General features: G+C 44.8%; 1 protein-coding gene across 1 annotated transcript in view; it reads right to left on the bottom strand.

The window, feature by feature from the left end:
• Window positions 1-2,240: 2,240 nt before the first annotated feature.
• LOC120031969 (pleckstrin homology domain-containing family A member 5-like) overlaps window positions 2,241-17,790 on the bottom strand; it is a 182,639-nt gene continuing 167,089 nt past the window's right edge. The window contains exons 17-30 of the mRNA XM_038977861.1: window positions 16,563-16,643; window positions 14,464-14,529; window positions 14,087-14,167; window positions 12,374-12,523; window positions 12,100-12,201; window positions 11,770-11,922; window positions 10,528-10,672; window positions 10,094-10,227; window positions 9,619-9,819; window positions 8,758-9,411; window positions 7,621-7,772; window positions 7,263-7,417; window positions 4,163-4,297; window positions 2,241-3,579 (exon numbers count right to left, since the gene is read on the bottom strand). Coding sequence (XP_038833789.1) covers window positions 4,203-4,297; window positions 7,263-7,417; window positions 7,621-7,772; window positions 8,758-9,411; window positions 9,619-9,819; window positions 10,094-10,227; window positions 10,528-10,672; window positions 11,770-11,922; window positions 12,100-12,201; window positions 12,374-12,523; window positions 14,087-14,167; window positions 14,464-14,529; window positions 16,563-16,643 — 2,169 coding nt within the window. The 3' untranslated portion in view covers window positions 2,241-3,579; window positions 4,163-4,202. The remainder of the gene's footprint in view (window positions 3,580-4,162; window positions 4,298-7,262; window positions 7,418-7,620; window positions 7,773-8,757; window positions 9,412-9,618; window positions 9,820-10,093; window positions 10,228-10,527; window positions 10,673-11,769; window positions 11,923-12,099; window positions 12,202-12,373; window positions 12,524-14,086; window positions 14,168-14,463; window positions 14,530-16,562; window positions 16,644-17,790) is intronic.

Genomic DNA, 17,790 nt, shown 5'->3' with positions numbered 1-17,790 from the left:
GATTCTATTCGATTAGATAGATTGACATTGTACGTTAAACATCACAGCATAGTTGAAAGATATGTGTTGCGTAGAACTTTGTAGAGGGTTGCCAGCAGAGATAGATGGGCTGAGGGAAGCGGAGGGTTGGGATGTGGAATTGGAGACAAGTGGGAGTGGAGTTGCTGTGCGGGAGATAGAATGATGGTCAAAGATAAGTCAAAATTAAACAATAAAAAGTACGTTTGAATGACACTGAGGGGCAGTGTTTTTACAGCTAATGCTGGTGTTGTGCCGAAAATCTCCCCCCTCCCTTCTAATTTCCTTATTTTTGTGGCTAGAGTCAAATACTTTATGTGGCACACATCAGAGTCAAATACTTTCTATAGAACACACTTCACGTCAGGATAGGAAGCCGAAATGAATAATTAATGTATGTGTGTTACATTAAACATAGAGGGAGTAAAATGTTGGCAAGCGATAAACATTTCAGAACAACTACGGCTGAATTATTATCCTTACACTTTCAAAAATACTAGTCGAATAAGACATGGGAGGGATGACGAATTTTTGCAAAGAGATTTATTTCTTGCTTAGACTAATAGACTAATACAAATCAGTAGCGGATTTATGTACGCGCGACATGGGCAACCGGCCACGGCGGCGGGACCCGGAGGCGGGCGCTTACGGGGGGTTTCACCCAGGGCGCCATACAAGCAAGAACCGCCACATACACTTGAAACAAATAGCCAAACCGAAAACTGCATTCAAAATGCTTTCTGCTACTAAGAACAGTGAAATGTAGGCTAAACTGACAACGGAGTTAAAAACAGAAATCTCAACTGGCAAGCAAGTCGCAGCAATGAAGAACGCGAAGGGGGGAATTTTCGGCACAACACCTGTTTGCCTGAGGCTGATGCTGTGCAGGTGTTTGTACACATGCATATACACACACTCTCATTCAAATAAACGCCTACAATAACACACACACATACATGTAATAGTGCCAGACATGCACACAAACATATACAGTTGGCATTGCTGTTATAATTTTAGTTGTCCTTGATGTCCTTTGGAGGAGGGGGGTCTGAACAGTTGAGGGACAGCTACTGGGGAACTGTGGGGGGGATCTTGGAGGGTTCGGGTTCACGTTTTTTGGCCTGGTGGGAGACCTGTCCAAGTGCCCTTGAGCAGGGCATTGACCCTGGATGCTTCTGCGTGTCGCTCTGAATGGGAGTCTATTGGATGACTGGTATGGTGTAGTTGTTGAGCTGCAAGTATATTCTATGTTTTGGGTATTCAATAAAAATTGTTTTTTAAAGTGTTCCAGAAAACAGAACATTGGCCCTAACATTTCACTTTAAATTATGTCAATCACCCATTAACACATTTCAGTCATACATCTAGACAATTCTTAACACCATACCTGTCCTATTAGCAGGCCTAGCATATGTGTAATTAAGTTTTTGTATAAAGCCTAGAATTTTCATGCAAATTCATCAAAGCAGATATATTTTCTTTTCTTCATGACCCCCAGGCCTTATTCTGTTGTAAAAGTAAGGTAGGAGATCATGACCACATGTAAAGGACTCTTCCAAGTACAGGCGCAAGAAGAGTAGCTAATGGGTATCCAAATTATATTACTAAATACATCAAGGTGGTAGGGATTAGGAACTATCTGGTAGGAGGCATGGAAAGGGTAGGAACTAGTGGAAGGAGTGGAATGGAACCAGGCCCACGTATCCACAGAGTGCTACAAGCCGGGACCACAAAAGATTCAGAGCCTCATTAACATAGCTACTCATGTGTGTCTAGCATGAAAGGAGGGAGGGGGAAGGGAAGAAGGTGGAAGGATGGGGAAAGAGGGTGAGAATGGAGATGACTGACCTTACTGTGTCGATGACCTGAGTGATTGGCTGCGTCTAGTGTGACAGTGGCATTGTCCAGAGCAGAGATCATTCATTTTACCAAGTGGATATGAGCTATTGGCCTGTAGGCTACACTTCCAGTTGAAGGCCAGAGTCCCAGTCCCTCAACGGACACAGAAAGGAGCTTCATGACCTTTAAAGTTTGTCAATGTCTTGTCTTCAGCACCATCAGAGCTTCTATCCTATCAGTGATCAGGAAATCATATTTGTAACATGATAAAACCAAAACGGCAGGACGCATTGGAAATGAACTTCCTTCTATCTCCCAACGTTTAAAACAAATGTAATAACGTAGCTTGTGTCATAACATAAACCCCCACCACAGCATTTAAGAACATCAACATTTATTTCACATGATATAAAACAGATGAGATATGAACATTTTTCATATTAACTCTAATAATAATAACCTCAGACTTATAATTTCTGCTCTGCTCTTTCTATGGTGTACATCATTTACACAATGAAACTTTACATTTATGTACATTATACTTTAACGTCCTGGGGGAACAAAACGCCTGCTTATTGCTTATACATGTGCTATTCTCTTCTCTCTGTCCAGGACACCACACAACCAGACAGATTCTAACACACAACCCTAATCTCATAAAACTATTTTATCTCTCTTCTATATTTTACTTTAAATATATCTCAGCCGTAGAAAAAAAAAAAAACAGAGAAGCAGATCGATTCTAACCCAGGACATTTACGTGTGGTTGTCAGCGGCGACCAGATCCCGATCCTCCCGACATAAATAAACACAACCTTTATAAAATATTTAAACTCTGTCCATCAGCAGCAATAGGGTGGCACCTTATTGAAGTATAAACCCATTGTATAGTTAGTTCATTCTATATGTTTTATATATGTATATATTAACAACTTCAATGAGGGAATGTGCGGTGTAAAATATGTGGAAAATTAAACATTTAGGGCCTCAGGTTAAAAACTTAAATGGGAGTAAAACCAGTAAAAAAGACGAGAGCATATGGCGCCCCCGTGTGGTTAAAGTAAAGCACTGCCTTAGTGTGTGTAGATTCGGTGCTTCGCCCTCTCAATAGTGTGTGATTGTGGGAAGACCTCAAATGCATACTCCTCCCGTCCTCAGGTCCTTGTCTCCTTCTCAAAACTCATTAGATGAGAAAGCCAGATATCCTTCCCCTCTGACCTTCTCCTCCAGTGGGATTTGAGAAGGAGACGAGGAGACAGGACGCAAGGAGTATGCAATTGAGATCTTCCCAGTATGAGACTCCTCTAGTGCTCTTATTTACAACTGTACAGTCCTCTCCTTTTCACAGCAGTGCTCAGCTCATAGACACTCAAGACATCCTCACAGAACATGTCCAAAATAACAGACCATCATAGTACCTGTAATAATAATCATCATCATCAATTATCACTCTGGTAATACTATCTTGTCCTCTGATATCTCTGTGTGAATGAAAACATTTTGCATCACAGTTATTGTGTAGGCAGGCAGTAAGTAATACGAGCAGGCCTGTGGATCTACTCTTTCTGTCTGTCTGGCTACAGTTGTTTCTATACATACAGAGAGCTACTGGGCACGCTCTGTGCAGGCTGGCTGGTGCCATCATGGCTCTGTAGGATGCCATCTTGGGTCTCCAGGCTGGCATCTCTTATGAGTCACTGCTCACCAAGGTCAATGTCTGAGCTGCAGGGATAAGTGCAAAGATAGGGAAGAGGTGAAGAGACAGACGAGCACACACAAAAATAGCAGAGGTCACAAGCCACAATGTTCTGCAAAAAAAAAATATTGAGAAAATGATTATGCTGACATGACTAGATAGTGCTTTTTGCTTAGACAACAAATTATGGCTGTGTTTAAATGGCTGGTGTGATGTTGCCTGCTGGTAAGATCTGTGTCGATTGGAGGGTAGATCTCTGAGGGCTGAGCATTGGACCCTGAAGTTGAGGTTAGGGGGTTGATGGGTAGAGTTATTAACTCTACCTACAGTACATATTACCTCAATTACCTCAACTAACTGGTGCCCCCTCACATTGACTCTGTACCGGTACCCACTGTATATAGCCTCGCTATTGTTATTTTACTGCTGCTATTTAATTATCTGTTACTTTTATTTGTTATTCGTATTTTTTGTTGTTGTCTTCTACATTTTTTAAAACTGCATTGTTGGTTAGGGCTTGTAAGTAAGCATTTCACTATAAGGTATTCGGCGTATAACATTTGATTTGATAAAGGTCAAAGGTTGTAGGTAAGGACAGAAGTCTCTTACTGAGTGTAGTTCAGTTCACAGAACCACCTCCTCGACACTTCTACACACACATGAAGTGGGATCCGTCAGTGAGTTGAGGAGGAGATGGAGGAGAGGGAGAGGAGGAGGACTGGGGCGGAAAGGGCAGGCTTTTCACTGCAAACAACACACAGAGTACCAGTCAAAAGTTTGGACACCGACTCATTCAAGGGTTTTCCTTTATTTTGACAATTTTCTACATTGTAGAATAACAGTGAAGACATCAAAACTATGAAATAACACATATGGAATCATGTAGTAACCAAAACAGTGTTAAACAAATCAAAATATATTTTATATTTGAGATTCTTCAAAGTAGCCACCCTTTGCCAGCTTTGCACACTCTTGGCATTCTCTCAAGCAGCTTCATGTGGTGGTCATCTGGAATGCATTTCAATTAACAGGTGTGCCTTGATAAAAGTAAATTAGTGGAATTTCTTTCCTTCTTAATGCGTTTGAGCCAATCAGTTGTGTTGTGACAAGGTAGGGGTGGTATACAGAAGATACCCCTATTTGGTAAAAGTCCACATAATGGCAAGAACAGCTCAAATAAGCAAAGAGAAACGACAGTCCATCATTACTTTAAGACATGAAGGTCAGTCAATGCGGGAACATTTCAAGAACTTTGAAAGTTTCTTCAAGTGCAGTCGCAAAAACCATCAAGCGCTGTGATGAAACTGGCTCTCATGAGGACCACCACAGGAAAGGAAGACGCAGAGCTTAAGTTCATTAGAGTTAACTGCACCTCAGATTGCAGCCCGAATAAATGCTTCACAAATTTCAAGTAACAGACACATCTCAACATCAACTGTTCAGAGGAGACTGCATGAATCAGGCCTTCATGGTCGAATTGCTGCAAGGAAACCACTACTAAAGGACACCAATAATAAGAAGAGACTTGCTTGGACCAAGAAACACGAGCAATGGACAATAGACCAGTGGAAATCTGTCCTTTGGTCTGAGTCCAAATTTGAGATTTTTGGTTCCAACCGTCATGTCTTTGTGAGACGCAGAGTAGGTGAACGGATGATCTCTGCATGTACAGTCGTGGCCAAAAGTTTTGAGAATGACAAATATTAATTTCCACAAAGTTTGCTGCTTCAGTGTCTTTAGATATTTTTGTCAGATGGTACTATGGAATACTGAAGTATAATTACAAGCATTTTATAAGTGTCAAAGGCTTTTATTGACAATTACATGAAGTTGATGCAAAGAGTCAATATTTGCAGTGTTGACCCTTCTTTTTCAAGACCTCTGCAATCCACCCTGGCATGCTGTCAATTAACTTCTGGGCCACATCCTGACTGATGGCAGCCCATTCTTGCATAATCAATGCTTGGAGTTTGTCAGAATTTGTGGGTTTTTGTTTGTCCACCAGCCTCTTGAGGATTGACCACAAGTTCTCAATGGGATTAAGGTCTGGGGAGTTTCCTGGCCATGGACCCAAAAGATCGATGTTTTGTTCCCAGAGCCACTTAGTTGTCACTTTTGCCTTATGGCAAGGTGCTCCATCGTGCTGGAAAAGGCATTGTTCGTCACCAAACTATTCCTGGATGGAAGGGAGAAGTTGCTCTCGGAAGATGTGTTGGTACCATTCTTTACTCATGGCTGTGTTCTTAGGCAAAATTGTGAGTGAGCCCACTCCCTTGGCTGAGAAGCAACCCCACACATGAATGGTCTCAGGATGCTTTACTGTTGGCATGACACAAGACTGATCGTAGCGCTCACCTTGTCTTCTCTGGACAAGCATTTTTCCAGATGCCCCAAACAATCGGAAAGGGGATTCATCAGAGAAAATGACTTTACCCCAGTCCTCAGCAGTCCAATCCCTGTACCTTTTGCAGAATATCAGTCTGTCCCTGATGTTTTTCCTGGAGAGAAGTGGCTTCTTTGCTGCCCTTCTTGACACCAGGCCATCCTCCAAAAGTATTCGCATCACTGTGCGTGCAGATGCACTCACACCTGCCGGCTGCCATTCCTGAGCAAGCTCTGTACTGGTGGTGCCCCGATCCCGCAACTGAATCAACTTTAGGAGACGGTCCTGGCGCTTGCTGGACTTTCTTGGGCGCCCTGAAGCCTTCTTCACAACAATTGAACCGCTCTCCTTGAAATTCTTGATGATCGGATAAATGGTTGATTTAGGTGCAATCTTACTGGCAGCAATATCCTTGCCTGTGAAGCCCTTTTTGTGCAAAGCAATGATGACGGCACGTGTTTCCTTCCAAGTAACCATGGTTTACAGAAGAAGAACAATGATTCCAAGCACCACCCTCCCTTTGAAGCTTCCAGTCTGTTATTCGATCTCAATCAGCATGACAGAGTGATCTCCAGCCTTGTCCTCGTCAACACTCACACCTGTGTTAACGAGAGAATCACTGACATGATGTCAGCTGGTCCTTTTGTGGCAGGGCTGAAATGCAGTGGAAATGTTTTTTTGGGATTCAGTTCATTTGCATGGCAAAGAGGGACTTTGCAATTAATTGCAATTCATCTGATCACTCTTTATAACATTCTGGAGTATATGCAAATTGTCATCATACAAACTGAGGTAGCAGACTTTGTGAAAATGTATATTTGTGTCATTCTCAAAACTTTTGGCCATGACTGTATGGTTCCCACCGTGAAGCATGGAGGAGGTGTGATGGTGCTTTGCAGGTGAGACTCTCTGTGATTTATTTAGAATACAAGGCACTCAACCAGCATGGCTACAACAGCATTCTGCAGTGATACACCATCTCTGGACCACGGGGTGAAGGAAAAGCAGCCAACAAGTGCTCAGCATATGTGGGAACTCCTTCAAGGCTGTTGGAAAAGCATTCCTTATGAAGCTGGTTCAGAGAATGCCAAGAATGCAAAGATGTGCTATTTCATAGTTTTGATGCCTTTACTACTATTCTACAATGTAGAAAAATAGTACAAATAAAGAAAAACCCTTGAATGAGTAGGTGTCCAAATTTTGACTGGTACTGTACGTAAGTGCTTTGACATTTATCAGTTATATATCAATCAATCAATCATCCCATCAATCAATCAATCAACCAATCATCATTAACAAAGCGATCTTCTGACTGTGTTCTCTTACCTGCCATCAGGTTGTTGTTGAGTTTAGCTCCCTCTGCTGGTAGTTCATAGGATATGTTCATGTTGTTCCCCTGGGTCTCCCCTTGCATCACCTCACTCTGCATCACGTCCTCCTCAAGTTCAGGAGTCAGTGCTTCTGACACAGCAGCTGGCAAACTGGCACAGTCACACCTTCACATTCAGGCCTTATTCCAAATACTTACAAATGCATCCTACTTTACTGCCTTTAAAGAGGTAGTCACTGATCGAAATACAGTTGGAGGAAGGAAGGGATGGTTTTAAAGTATTCAAACAGTGTCAAAGTTGCTATCAATCCAGAGAGGCTAAGATAAGTCCTGGTGAGGCCCAGCTAGTCTCACCTGTTGTGGGGAATGAGGGTGTTCGGAGTGTGGGTGTTTCTCCTCTCTGTCTCCCTCTCCCCCTGCTGTTGATGTTGTCCAGGGATCAGGTACTGTACATACAGGGGCTTCACACCCTGATCTGATATCACCATCATCTTGGTCTCTGACACCTGCAACACACGGACAGTGAGATAGACTGTAGTCTGGGCTGTGTTCAGGAGGTACCGAACAGGAAAATATGTTTTGAAACGGAGCTCTTATTTTTGCCCTACTGAACACAATCTTGGTGGTCTAATGTCAATCCCTAGCGGCTACCTCTTCGATGTTTGGGGATCTGAAGAAACCGGGTAGGTGTAAGGCACCACTCCAGTCCTTGAGTAACTCCAGCAGTATTTTTTTAAATTCTAACCCCTGACAAGCACACCTGATTCAAATGGTCAACTAATCATCAAGCCACCCATGAGTTGAATCAGCGACGTTTGCCCGGGGCTACAAGAAAAAATGTGTACTGTTGAGGATCCACAAGGACTGGAGTTGAGACACATTGGTATAAGACACATGGTGATAACCAATGGTCTTAAGCAGCTTTCGCCATCTTATTTTTGGCCTACTAAATTAGAGGACATTAATTGAGCCAACTGCATCATCATCATCAGATCATGAGATTCCGTGGAGCTCAGGCCAACTCTGGGAGGTGTCTCTCTCTCTCTCTCTAGCCCAGTGTGAGTCACCACGGCTGGGCTGAGGCCCAGAGATAAACCCCTAAATCCAGCCTGGATCCTCCTCACGCCCACAAAGCCTCCCAGATCAGATTAAAGGACATTCACAAGGAGACCAGGCTGCCAACACAACACAGCCATTTACGCCCTAAAACACTCTTAGCTCAACGTTATTGGATTAGATATAAATTTGTACTTGTACAAGTCTTTCCTCTATCTCTGAACACTCTCTTTGAAAACATTCCTTTTTCAGTTAAGGAACACAGTGCTCTGTGCATCCTCGGTATGGATCTTTCTTATTTATACAGAGCGTTACAGTACACCATGCTGACTCAGTCACCACTCCTACTAGTCATCAACATACATATCAAATGATATTGTATGCCATAAATATTCTGCTCTCTGGTGGTCTGTGTGAGCAGGGACACTCCCGTACCTCTGTGTCCATGTTGGAGCTCTCCGTCTGGGGCTGTGGCTCCTCCTCACTCAGCCTGGGGACAGGGATGACATCCACCTCCTCAGCTCTGTAGCTGATCTCCTCCACCACAGTGATTTCCATCTCCAGCTCCACCAATGCAGCCTCGTCAATATCCAGCGCCTCTTCTGAAGACACTGCAGTCCTCTCTCTGACTAGTTCTTCAGCTGCAGCTCTAGCTCTCTCCAATTCTTCTGCAGCTGCTGCCACTGCGGCCCGGTCTCTCTCCATCTCCAATTCTGCAGCCCTGTCCAGCTCCTCTTCTACAGCCACAGCAGTCCTGGCCATCTCCTCATCTACAGCCACAGCAGTCCTGGCCATCTCCTGCTCTACCACTGCAGCCACCTCAGTCATGTCTCGCTCCAGCTTTTCTATTGCAGCTCGACCCCTCTCCATTTCTTCTTCAGCAGCTGCTGCAGCCCTGTCCCTCTCCAGCTCCAGTTCTGCACCTCTGTCCCTCTCCAGCTCCACGGCTGCAGTCCTGTCCCTCTCCAGCTCCACGGCTGCAGTCCTGTCCCTCTCCAGCTGCTCTGTAACTCGGTCTCTGACCTGCTCCAGGTCTTGCAGTGCTGCCTCCAGCTCCTGGGTGTCTGTGGAGAACACCTCCAGCTTGACCTGCAGTAGACACACATGCCAAATTAATAACTCGGTTTTACAGTGTGTACACAATCACATTCAATGCTGTGAAACAAGGTTTATCAACACACACACGCACAGACACACGCGTACCCCCCCCAGCTTTCTCTGTCGTCATGAACACATCAAGTCCTATCAAACACACACACACACACACACACACACACCAAACCGAGGAGGACTTACCTGTGTAACGAAGGGGTTCTCCTTGGAGAAGGATGGAGAGCGTGAGGGGGAGATACTGCTGCTACTTCTCTTCTTCTCCCTGAGCGAGGCCTGCTGGTGTCTCCTGATCCTCTCCAGCTGCTCCTCTACACTCATCCTGGCTCTGCCGCTCTCCCTCTCCCCCGGTCCGCACGTCTGCTCCACGGCACTGTGAGGACGCTCCTACAGGGGGAGCAGTGGAGCAGGGATCAGTCACGTTGGATTATTATTACACCGAGAATGTTTTATCTGCCCGTCGTCTATTGGTGACATATTATGTCCTTCTCCAGCTCTTGTCGTGGTAAAAATGTCAGGGAATGAATAGCAACAGTAGCACCTCCAAATCCAAAATCAGTGCTGTCCTGTCTATCAAAAAAAACAGTTTATAATATGTTTTCTAGGGTCAGTTTATAGTTCAGTTCCCCTGCTATTCCCTAAAGTGCTGAGTCAGACTTACAGTCCTGGGGTCAGGCTTCTTGCTCTTCCTCAGGGTGACGTAGGAGGCGATGGTGCAGGACTCTGGGGGGCTCATGGGGGATTTGGTCCTGGGGGGCACGATACCCACTGGGTAGACTGGTACTCCTAATGGGACTGGGAAGGGTGGGGGACTAAGTCAGTGACAAAGCCATTAGGGGTGTTACATTTTTTATATTCAGTTAATAGAGTACTTATAAACCCTTCATAAGTAATACTTATAATGGTCTTTATAAGTAATACTTATAAACCCTTTATAAGTAATACTTATAATGCTCTTTATAAGTTGACCTATGGAATTTATAATTACTTCTTGAATTCACTGAATTACATTTGTTTTGACCCTAGCACGTATCCAGCTTGAAACAGCAGCGGCAGCATGAGCAAACTGGACATTGTTGACAGACAGTGACTGACCTTTAGTGGCCGCAGGCTCCTTGTCAGTGGTCAGCCCCGTCTGTAGTCTGTCCTTGTCATTGTCCTCTCCGTTGTTATCGTCCACCTCCTCGGCCACAGTTGTCAGCTCTGGTTCACTCTTATACAGACGGTAGTCTGGGCCTTGCTGTAGAGGGACAGAGAGTCAGCATACTGAGAGGTACACACATAGGGAACACGGACACCCGCAGGTCACAAAGTGGTCACGATGGATGTGACCGATGGATGGTCGAGGGAAATTTAAAACGGAGCCGAAAAGAGCAGAAAACGGTTAACGGACACTCCAAACACTAAGCATAGTCACACCGCAGCACAGCACTCAGACACAGTCAGAATGACAACTGGCGTGGAATCACACACGCTTCCATGGACAGGAGAACAAGCCAAACTGAAGAGCAAACAGATGATAAACCAAAGGAATGAATACGTCAAACTCAACACTCCAGGGTAAGAGGCAGGGAAAAACCTGAATGTCTACAAATGGTAAAACAAATGACAAATGATTCAGAGCAAATGAAAAGAGAGTCACAACGGTGACCCAAGTTGGCGATGAGAGATGAACCATGTATGGTGAGGGTAAAGGTAGAGGGTCGGGTCAACTTGTACTGGTCTTGTACAGAGTAGGATAAAACTGCCCCTAGACACTGACCTAAGATCAGTTTTGTATTACCTCGCCCTAACGGTTAAGATTAGAATTTGGTGAAGTTAAACAGATCCTAGATCTGTGCTTAAGGGCAAGTAGCGATGATGAAGCACAAGGACAGGGGTTGAAGGGTCAGGCGTGACGAGTCAGCGTGTCTTACACTGCTGTGTGTTCCGTTCCTCTGGCCGTGCTTGCTTGTGTGTGGTGGCGGACGGGCGCCCGAGGGGGAGGGAAGGGGGGGTACAGCGGGAGGGCGCTCTGTTGAGCTGTAGGACTGGGGGAGGGGCGGGCGGGGGGGCTGACGGTTACCCTCCGTGAGAGAACAGAGTGACCGGAACAAGGTCACCGGCTGCCGCATGAGGAGAGGATAGATAGAGAGGAGTTGTTGTTGAGACACTCTTGGGACAACAGTAAGCCACAGAGTATTAGACAGATCAGCACAGTCTCCTGTGGCATTGAGTGGAGCTATCTGACGCACATCCGTTTCACATGTAAATCAGTTCACAAAGACTCCATGCACAGATTATATACAGTATTTATCTGGTGTTTTTCTTTATCCACAGAGTAGAAGTGAGACTCACCTCGTTCTTCTGTAGGTTTGAGATGGGTTTGGAACCAAGGAAACCAGTGTCAGTGGTCCTCTGGGGTTTGTTCTTGGCCAGAGCCTCCATCACATCCTGGATCCTCCACAGCTCCTTCTGGATCTGGACATGCTGCTGGCTGGGAGGTTCTGTCTGCTCACAGTGACAGAAAATGATTAAAAACACTCTCCATCTTGCAAATGCATATGTGTGAGTGAGTGAGTGAGTGAGTGAGTGAGTGAGTGAGTGAGTGAGTGAGTGAGTGAGTGAGTGAGTGAGTGAAGTGAGTGAGAGAGAGAGAGAGTGAGAGAGAGAGAGATAGAGTCTTACCTGTGGGCTGCCCAGGGCCTCTAGCTGTTCCAACAGGTTTGTTTTGGCCAGAGAGACGCCAGATTCCATTTTATCATACTCCCTCCACGACCGCTCCAACTCCTGAGAGACGAGAGGGTGTCACTACTAGACAGCCTGTGTGTGTGCGCTTGTTTATGTGTGTGTGCACTGACTCACAGCATTGACCCTGGAGAGATCTTGACAGGTGCTGATCAGTGTGTGTGTTTGTGTTGACATCTGCATGTACAATGTGTGTGTATACATATGAACGCACAGTGTTGACCCGTGCCAGTTCTCTACAGGTACTGAGCAGTCCATTCTGCAGTACGTCTCTCTGCTGTATAAGGCTCTGTACTGCTGCTGGGTTGTCAGAGCTCTGCTCTATCTCCTGACTGGCAGACAGCAAAGCCGTCTCCAGGGTGTGCTGCAGAGAGACAGGAAGAAGAAGACAACGACACAGGTCATCACAACATCTACAGCTAACATTTGTCTGACGACTACACACAGAAACACAAACAGAACCACAGGCAAAGAACCAACCAAACATTATCATAGCATCGCCACCATCAAAAGTGTGTACCGCCACTCCCAGGACCCTAGAGGGCAGGCTAGAGCTGCTGTCTGAGAGGGAGAGAGTCTCAGTTCCCAGCTGTGAGTGTGCTAGCTAGTCTATACACTGTGGCAGATTAAAGTCAAAACTGTAACTCGGCCACAATCACGGTCTTCTTGGTAAGCAACTCCAGTGTAGATTTGGTCTTGTGTTTTAGGTTATTGTCCTGCCGAAAGATGAAATCAACTCAAAGTGTCTGGTGGAAAGCAGATTGAACCAGGTTTTCCTCTAGGATTTTGCCTGTGCTTAGCTCCATTCAGTTTCTTTTTTATCCTGGAAAAACTCCCCAGTCCTTAATGATTACAAGCACAAGCATACCCATAACATGATGCAGCTACCACTATGCTTGGAAATATGGAGAGTGGTACTCAATAATGTGTTGTATTGGATAACACTTTGTATTCAGGACAAAAAGTGAATTGCCACATTTTTTGCAGTACTACTTGTAGTAAACAGGATGCATGTTTTGGAATATTTTATTCTGTACAGGCTTCTGTCTTTTCAGTCTGTCAATTAGGTTAGTATTGTGGAGTAACTGCAATGTTGTTGGTCCATCCTCAGTTTTCTCCCATCACAGCCATTAAACTCTATAACTGTTTTAAAGTCACCATTGGCCTCACAGTGAAATCCCCAAGCCGTTTCCTTCCTCTCCGGTAACTGACTTAGGAAGGACGCCTGTATCTTTGTAGTGAATAGGTGTATTGATACACCATCCAAAGTGTAATTAATAACTTCACCATGCTCAAAGGGATATTCAATGTCAGCTTTTTTTATTTTAACCCATCTACCAATAGGTGCCCTTCTTTGCGAGGCATTGGAAAACCTCCCTGGTCTTTGTGGTTGAATCTGTGTTTGAAATTCACTGCTCAACTGAGGGACCTTACAGTTAATTGTATGTGTGGGGTACAGAGATGAGGTAGTCATTAAAAAAATCATGTTAAACACTATTACTGCACACTATTATTGAGTCCATGCAACTTATTATGTGACTTATTAAGCAGATTTTTACTCCTGAACTTATTTAGGCTTGCCATAACAAATGGGTTGAATACTTATTGACCCAAGACATTTCAGCTTTTCATTTCTGATTCATTTGTAAAAATGTCTAAAAACGTAATTCCACTTTGAAATTACGGGGTATTGTGTGTAATCCAGTGACCAAAAAAATCTCAATTGAATCAATAGTCAATTCAGGCTGTAAGAAAATGTGGAAAATGTCAAGGGATGTGTACACTTTCTGAAGGCACTGTATCTCCTTCAGTCTCGGCACTCTCCCTCCTCCTCTCCCTCCGTGTGATAAAGGTCTACTCCAGCCTCAGACAGCCCAGTGTGTGTGTGAAGCAAGTTGTCAGTTGAAAGTCTGTGTACAGTAGTTACCTTCTCTCTGTGTAGTTGCTGTAGTTTCTCCTCCTGTGTTCTCACCACTTGGTCCTGCTCACACAGTCTGCTCAGCTTAGTCTGAAACACACACACACAGTAGTTGGTAAGAAACACAAACACACACACACACACACACACACACACACACACACACACACACACACACACACACACACACACACACACACACACACACACACACACACACACACACACACACACACACACACACGTGTGGTATTCTATTAATTGAATCTTTCAATCTATGTCAGGAAGCCAACTGCTGTGTGTCTAGACTAGAGGATACGTGCAAAGGGAAAGGAATACTTTCCCCTCTATCTAGACAAGACAATAATAAAAGGACTTGGTCTTACGTCTATGTCGATGTCCTCTGGCCTCTGGTGGCTGTAGGAGTTGTCTTTGTATTCCTCAGGGCTGATCTGAAACACCAGACAGCCTTAGAGACACACATGCTGTGTTTACACAGGCAGCCCAATTGTGAACTTCTTTTCACTAACTGGTCTTCTGACCAATCAGATCTGCTCTGAAAAATATCTGATTTGAAAAGATCTGATGTGATCGTTCAAAAGGCCAATTAGTGGAAAAAATATCAGAATTGGGCTGCCTGTGGGAAGACAGCCACAGACAGGGGACGGCTAAACAACCTGTAATACAGACCCATGACATGGGGTGCTTCTCAATAGTCTACTTGTCTCCTTGTTAAAGAACTGGACAGGTAAAAGCCCATTTCTAGTAGGTATCCACCATATTGCTTACAGCCGTCCCGTGTCTTCCGATCAGTGCTGATGAAGGAGATGACACGAGGAGGGAAGGCCACTAGAGTATTGAGATGCACCCATGGTCTGGTTATTCATTGTGATGTGGTTTTCATGGTAAATATCTGTGTCCTTACAAGAGTTGTCCACAGGGTCAATGAAGCCCAGAGAGAGAAGAGAGAAGAAAGAAGAGAGAGAGAGGGAGGGTGAAATGATGGAGCTCTCCATGCAATTTCATTGACCTTCTCTTCTCATAACTCATGACTTAACAACACTTCGGATACAACTTCTCAGCCCAAATTTCCATTTCACAATAAGGAGTGTCAGCCCCCTCTGCTGGGAAATCAGACTGTGTTTTCCACCTCAGTAGCATCACTGATAACAGTCCTACTGATGAAGGCTCCAGGGGTGTGAAGAAGCTATGAAGAGGACAGGAAGCTGGCATCAGGAGGTCACCAGAGACTAGAGCAGGATGTTCTAACACACACACACACACACCACACACACACACACACACACACACACACCCTTAAGAGAGGCTAGAGGGCTGCTGTAGTGGTTGGCTAGGCTGGATGTATAGTCCTCTGTGCTGGCAGCTCTGCCCTGTGCCACACTAATTACCGTCCCCTCTGTGCACTCTTCATTACTGTCCCCCGGTACACTCTGTCATGGCTGGAGCTTGACTAATGAAAACCTCTAAAAGACCTGGGCTAAATCTGGCCCTCACAGAGGCACACACATTAACGCGCACACACACACACACACACACAGCTGGGAAAACCAGCCATACTCACACTCCTGACTACTTCAGTTAAGGAGCAGGCAGGTGATATTCAACCCCAGGACGGCTAAAGAGAGGGAGGTTTAAGAGAGCAGGGCTGAAGTCATACCTGTAGAAGCCTGTAATAAAGTGATAATATAGCACAGTGGAAAGGCCAGACTATGGACCCCACACAGTACTCCCTCCAGGACAAGTTCCAAAGCTAAAAATAAAATAACCCTGCACTCTTTCATTCACTGTTACACTATTGGGCCACCACCCAAAAAAGGAAGTCATTGTATTTTATCTTTTTTTTTTTATTTAACCTTTATTTAACTAGGCAAGTCAGTTAAGAACAAATTCTTATTTACAATGACGGCCTACCGGGGAACAGTGGGTTAACTGCCTTATTCAGGGGCAGAACGACAGATTTTTACCTTGTCAGCTCGGGGATTCGATCCAGCAACCTTTCAGTTACTGGCCCAACGCTCTAACCACTTGGCTACTTAAACAACAGGTTTTGCATTGAGCTCTTATCATACCCACATAGACAAACTGAACATAATATTCCAAAGCACAGAGAAGAGAGGTTCTGATTTGACCGTGATCGCACAGCGCCAAGCCAACATAGGATCCATCAACAACAGCATTGGTATTGCAGGAAGGCTATGGCTATGGGGTATGGCTCTAAGGTAGCATCCACCATAACCCAACCTCGGACTGATGAATAAAGCAAGAATGGATGAAGAGGATGTGCTGTAGTCAAAACAACACATGAAGGTACATGTCAAACAATGTTGGGATCATGACACCAGGAAGAGGGGGAAGCGACCGACTTTCTGACTACATCCAACGTGAACAAAAACAGGAGGGATCGATGATGGAGGGAGGAGAGGAGTGCGGGAGAAGAGTCATTGGTTTGCCAATAAGACCTTACTTGCTGGTACAGTTGAGGCCTTGGAGCAGAGTTCTCAATCATAGTGTGAATCATGAAGATTAACGGCTCATTGTCCTTCGTCTAGTGGAGATCGACGTTAGGTAGGGTGGAAGGGAGCAACAACACACAACAGCACAATATAGGTGTTAGTTAGTGAACACAACAGCAGAGCCTAGAAAGGATCCATAGAAATAAAGAACACATTGTTGTCATAAGGTACTAGTGATTGAGGGAGACCAGGGGCTTGAGCCAACAACCCTGGGGCTAGAGCTACCACCTGTACCATAAAGGCCCAGAACTCTTGGGAGAAGTCCTAGTACATTTACAGTAGATACAAGGAGGCTACAGTTGGGTCCGAAGACAATATTGCCAGTCCCTCTCAGCAGACGGAGGAGAGACATAACGGTCCTGCTTTTCTTAATATCATCCCGACCAAAAACGACCAACAAACAGCAACACAATTGCATACGTCAGAGCCTGCGGACCAGGGGGAGGAGCAGGGTCGGTGAGTTAAAGTTCATTCATAACCGCTGTGAAATTGCCTGCCATTAGAGGTGAAAGCCTTTGAAATGGCAGATCAAATCATTTCACATTTGGTTAGAGGGGTCACAATCAGACTCCGTGAAGTCACTAAGTGAGGTCCCTCGTGCGCACACGGTAGAGTGGTTTCTCCTGCTACACATGACCTTTTCAGAAACAGGAACTCAATGACTTACCAGTTCTAAACCAAAAGGGCCCATTCCAAAAAACAAAATGGCACCTTTAGACATCTGCCCTGATTATCTATGCCTGAGTGAGCGTTAGTCAGAACGTCAGTCGCTAGGCCTCGCCACTTTATCTGAAACCCCGGAGGTTGCTTCGATACAGTCTTAATTACATTATGATAATGACATGACTAACTTACTACAGGTACACATCATCAATTAAAAAGGTCATGAGAAAACACAACATGCCTTAAGGTTCCCTTCATCCTCAAACGTTGAAGTTTACTCTCGTGCTTTCTCAAGCTTGACTTACATGAATTATTTTATAAAGAGTTCTCCAGGGACTGTACAAACTATACAGCACAAAAACATACGAGTCATCTAATTAGCTTAGGGCAGCATTACCATGCCAAGAAAGGAATTTCAAAAGTTTAAAAGTATTTTTTACTTTTCTTGTACTGAGCTAGACAATATATCCTCCCGTGGGAATGCAGGGTTGCGCAGCTCCTATTCTGCAGTGAACG

The sequence above is a fragment of the Salvelinus namaycush genome, chromosome 38 (assembly GCF_016432855.1).
Source record: "Salvelinus namaycush isolate Seneca chromosome 38, SaNama_1.0, whole genome shotgun sequence".
NCBI lineage: Eukaryota > Metazoa > Chordata > Actinopteri > Salmoniformes > Salmonidae > Salvelinus > Salvelinus namaycush.
Note: the sequence above shows the minus strand (reverse complement) of the source record. Positions and strands in the feature narration are given on the sequence as shown.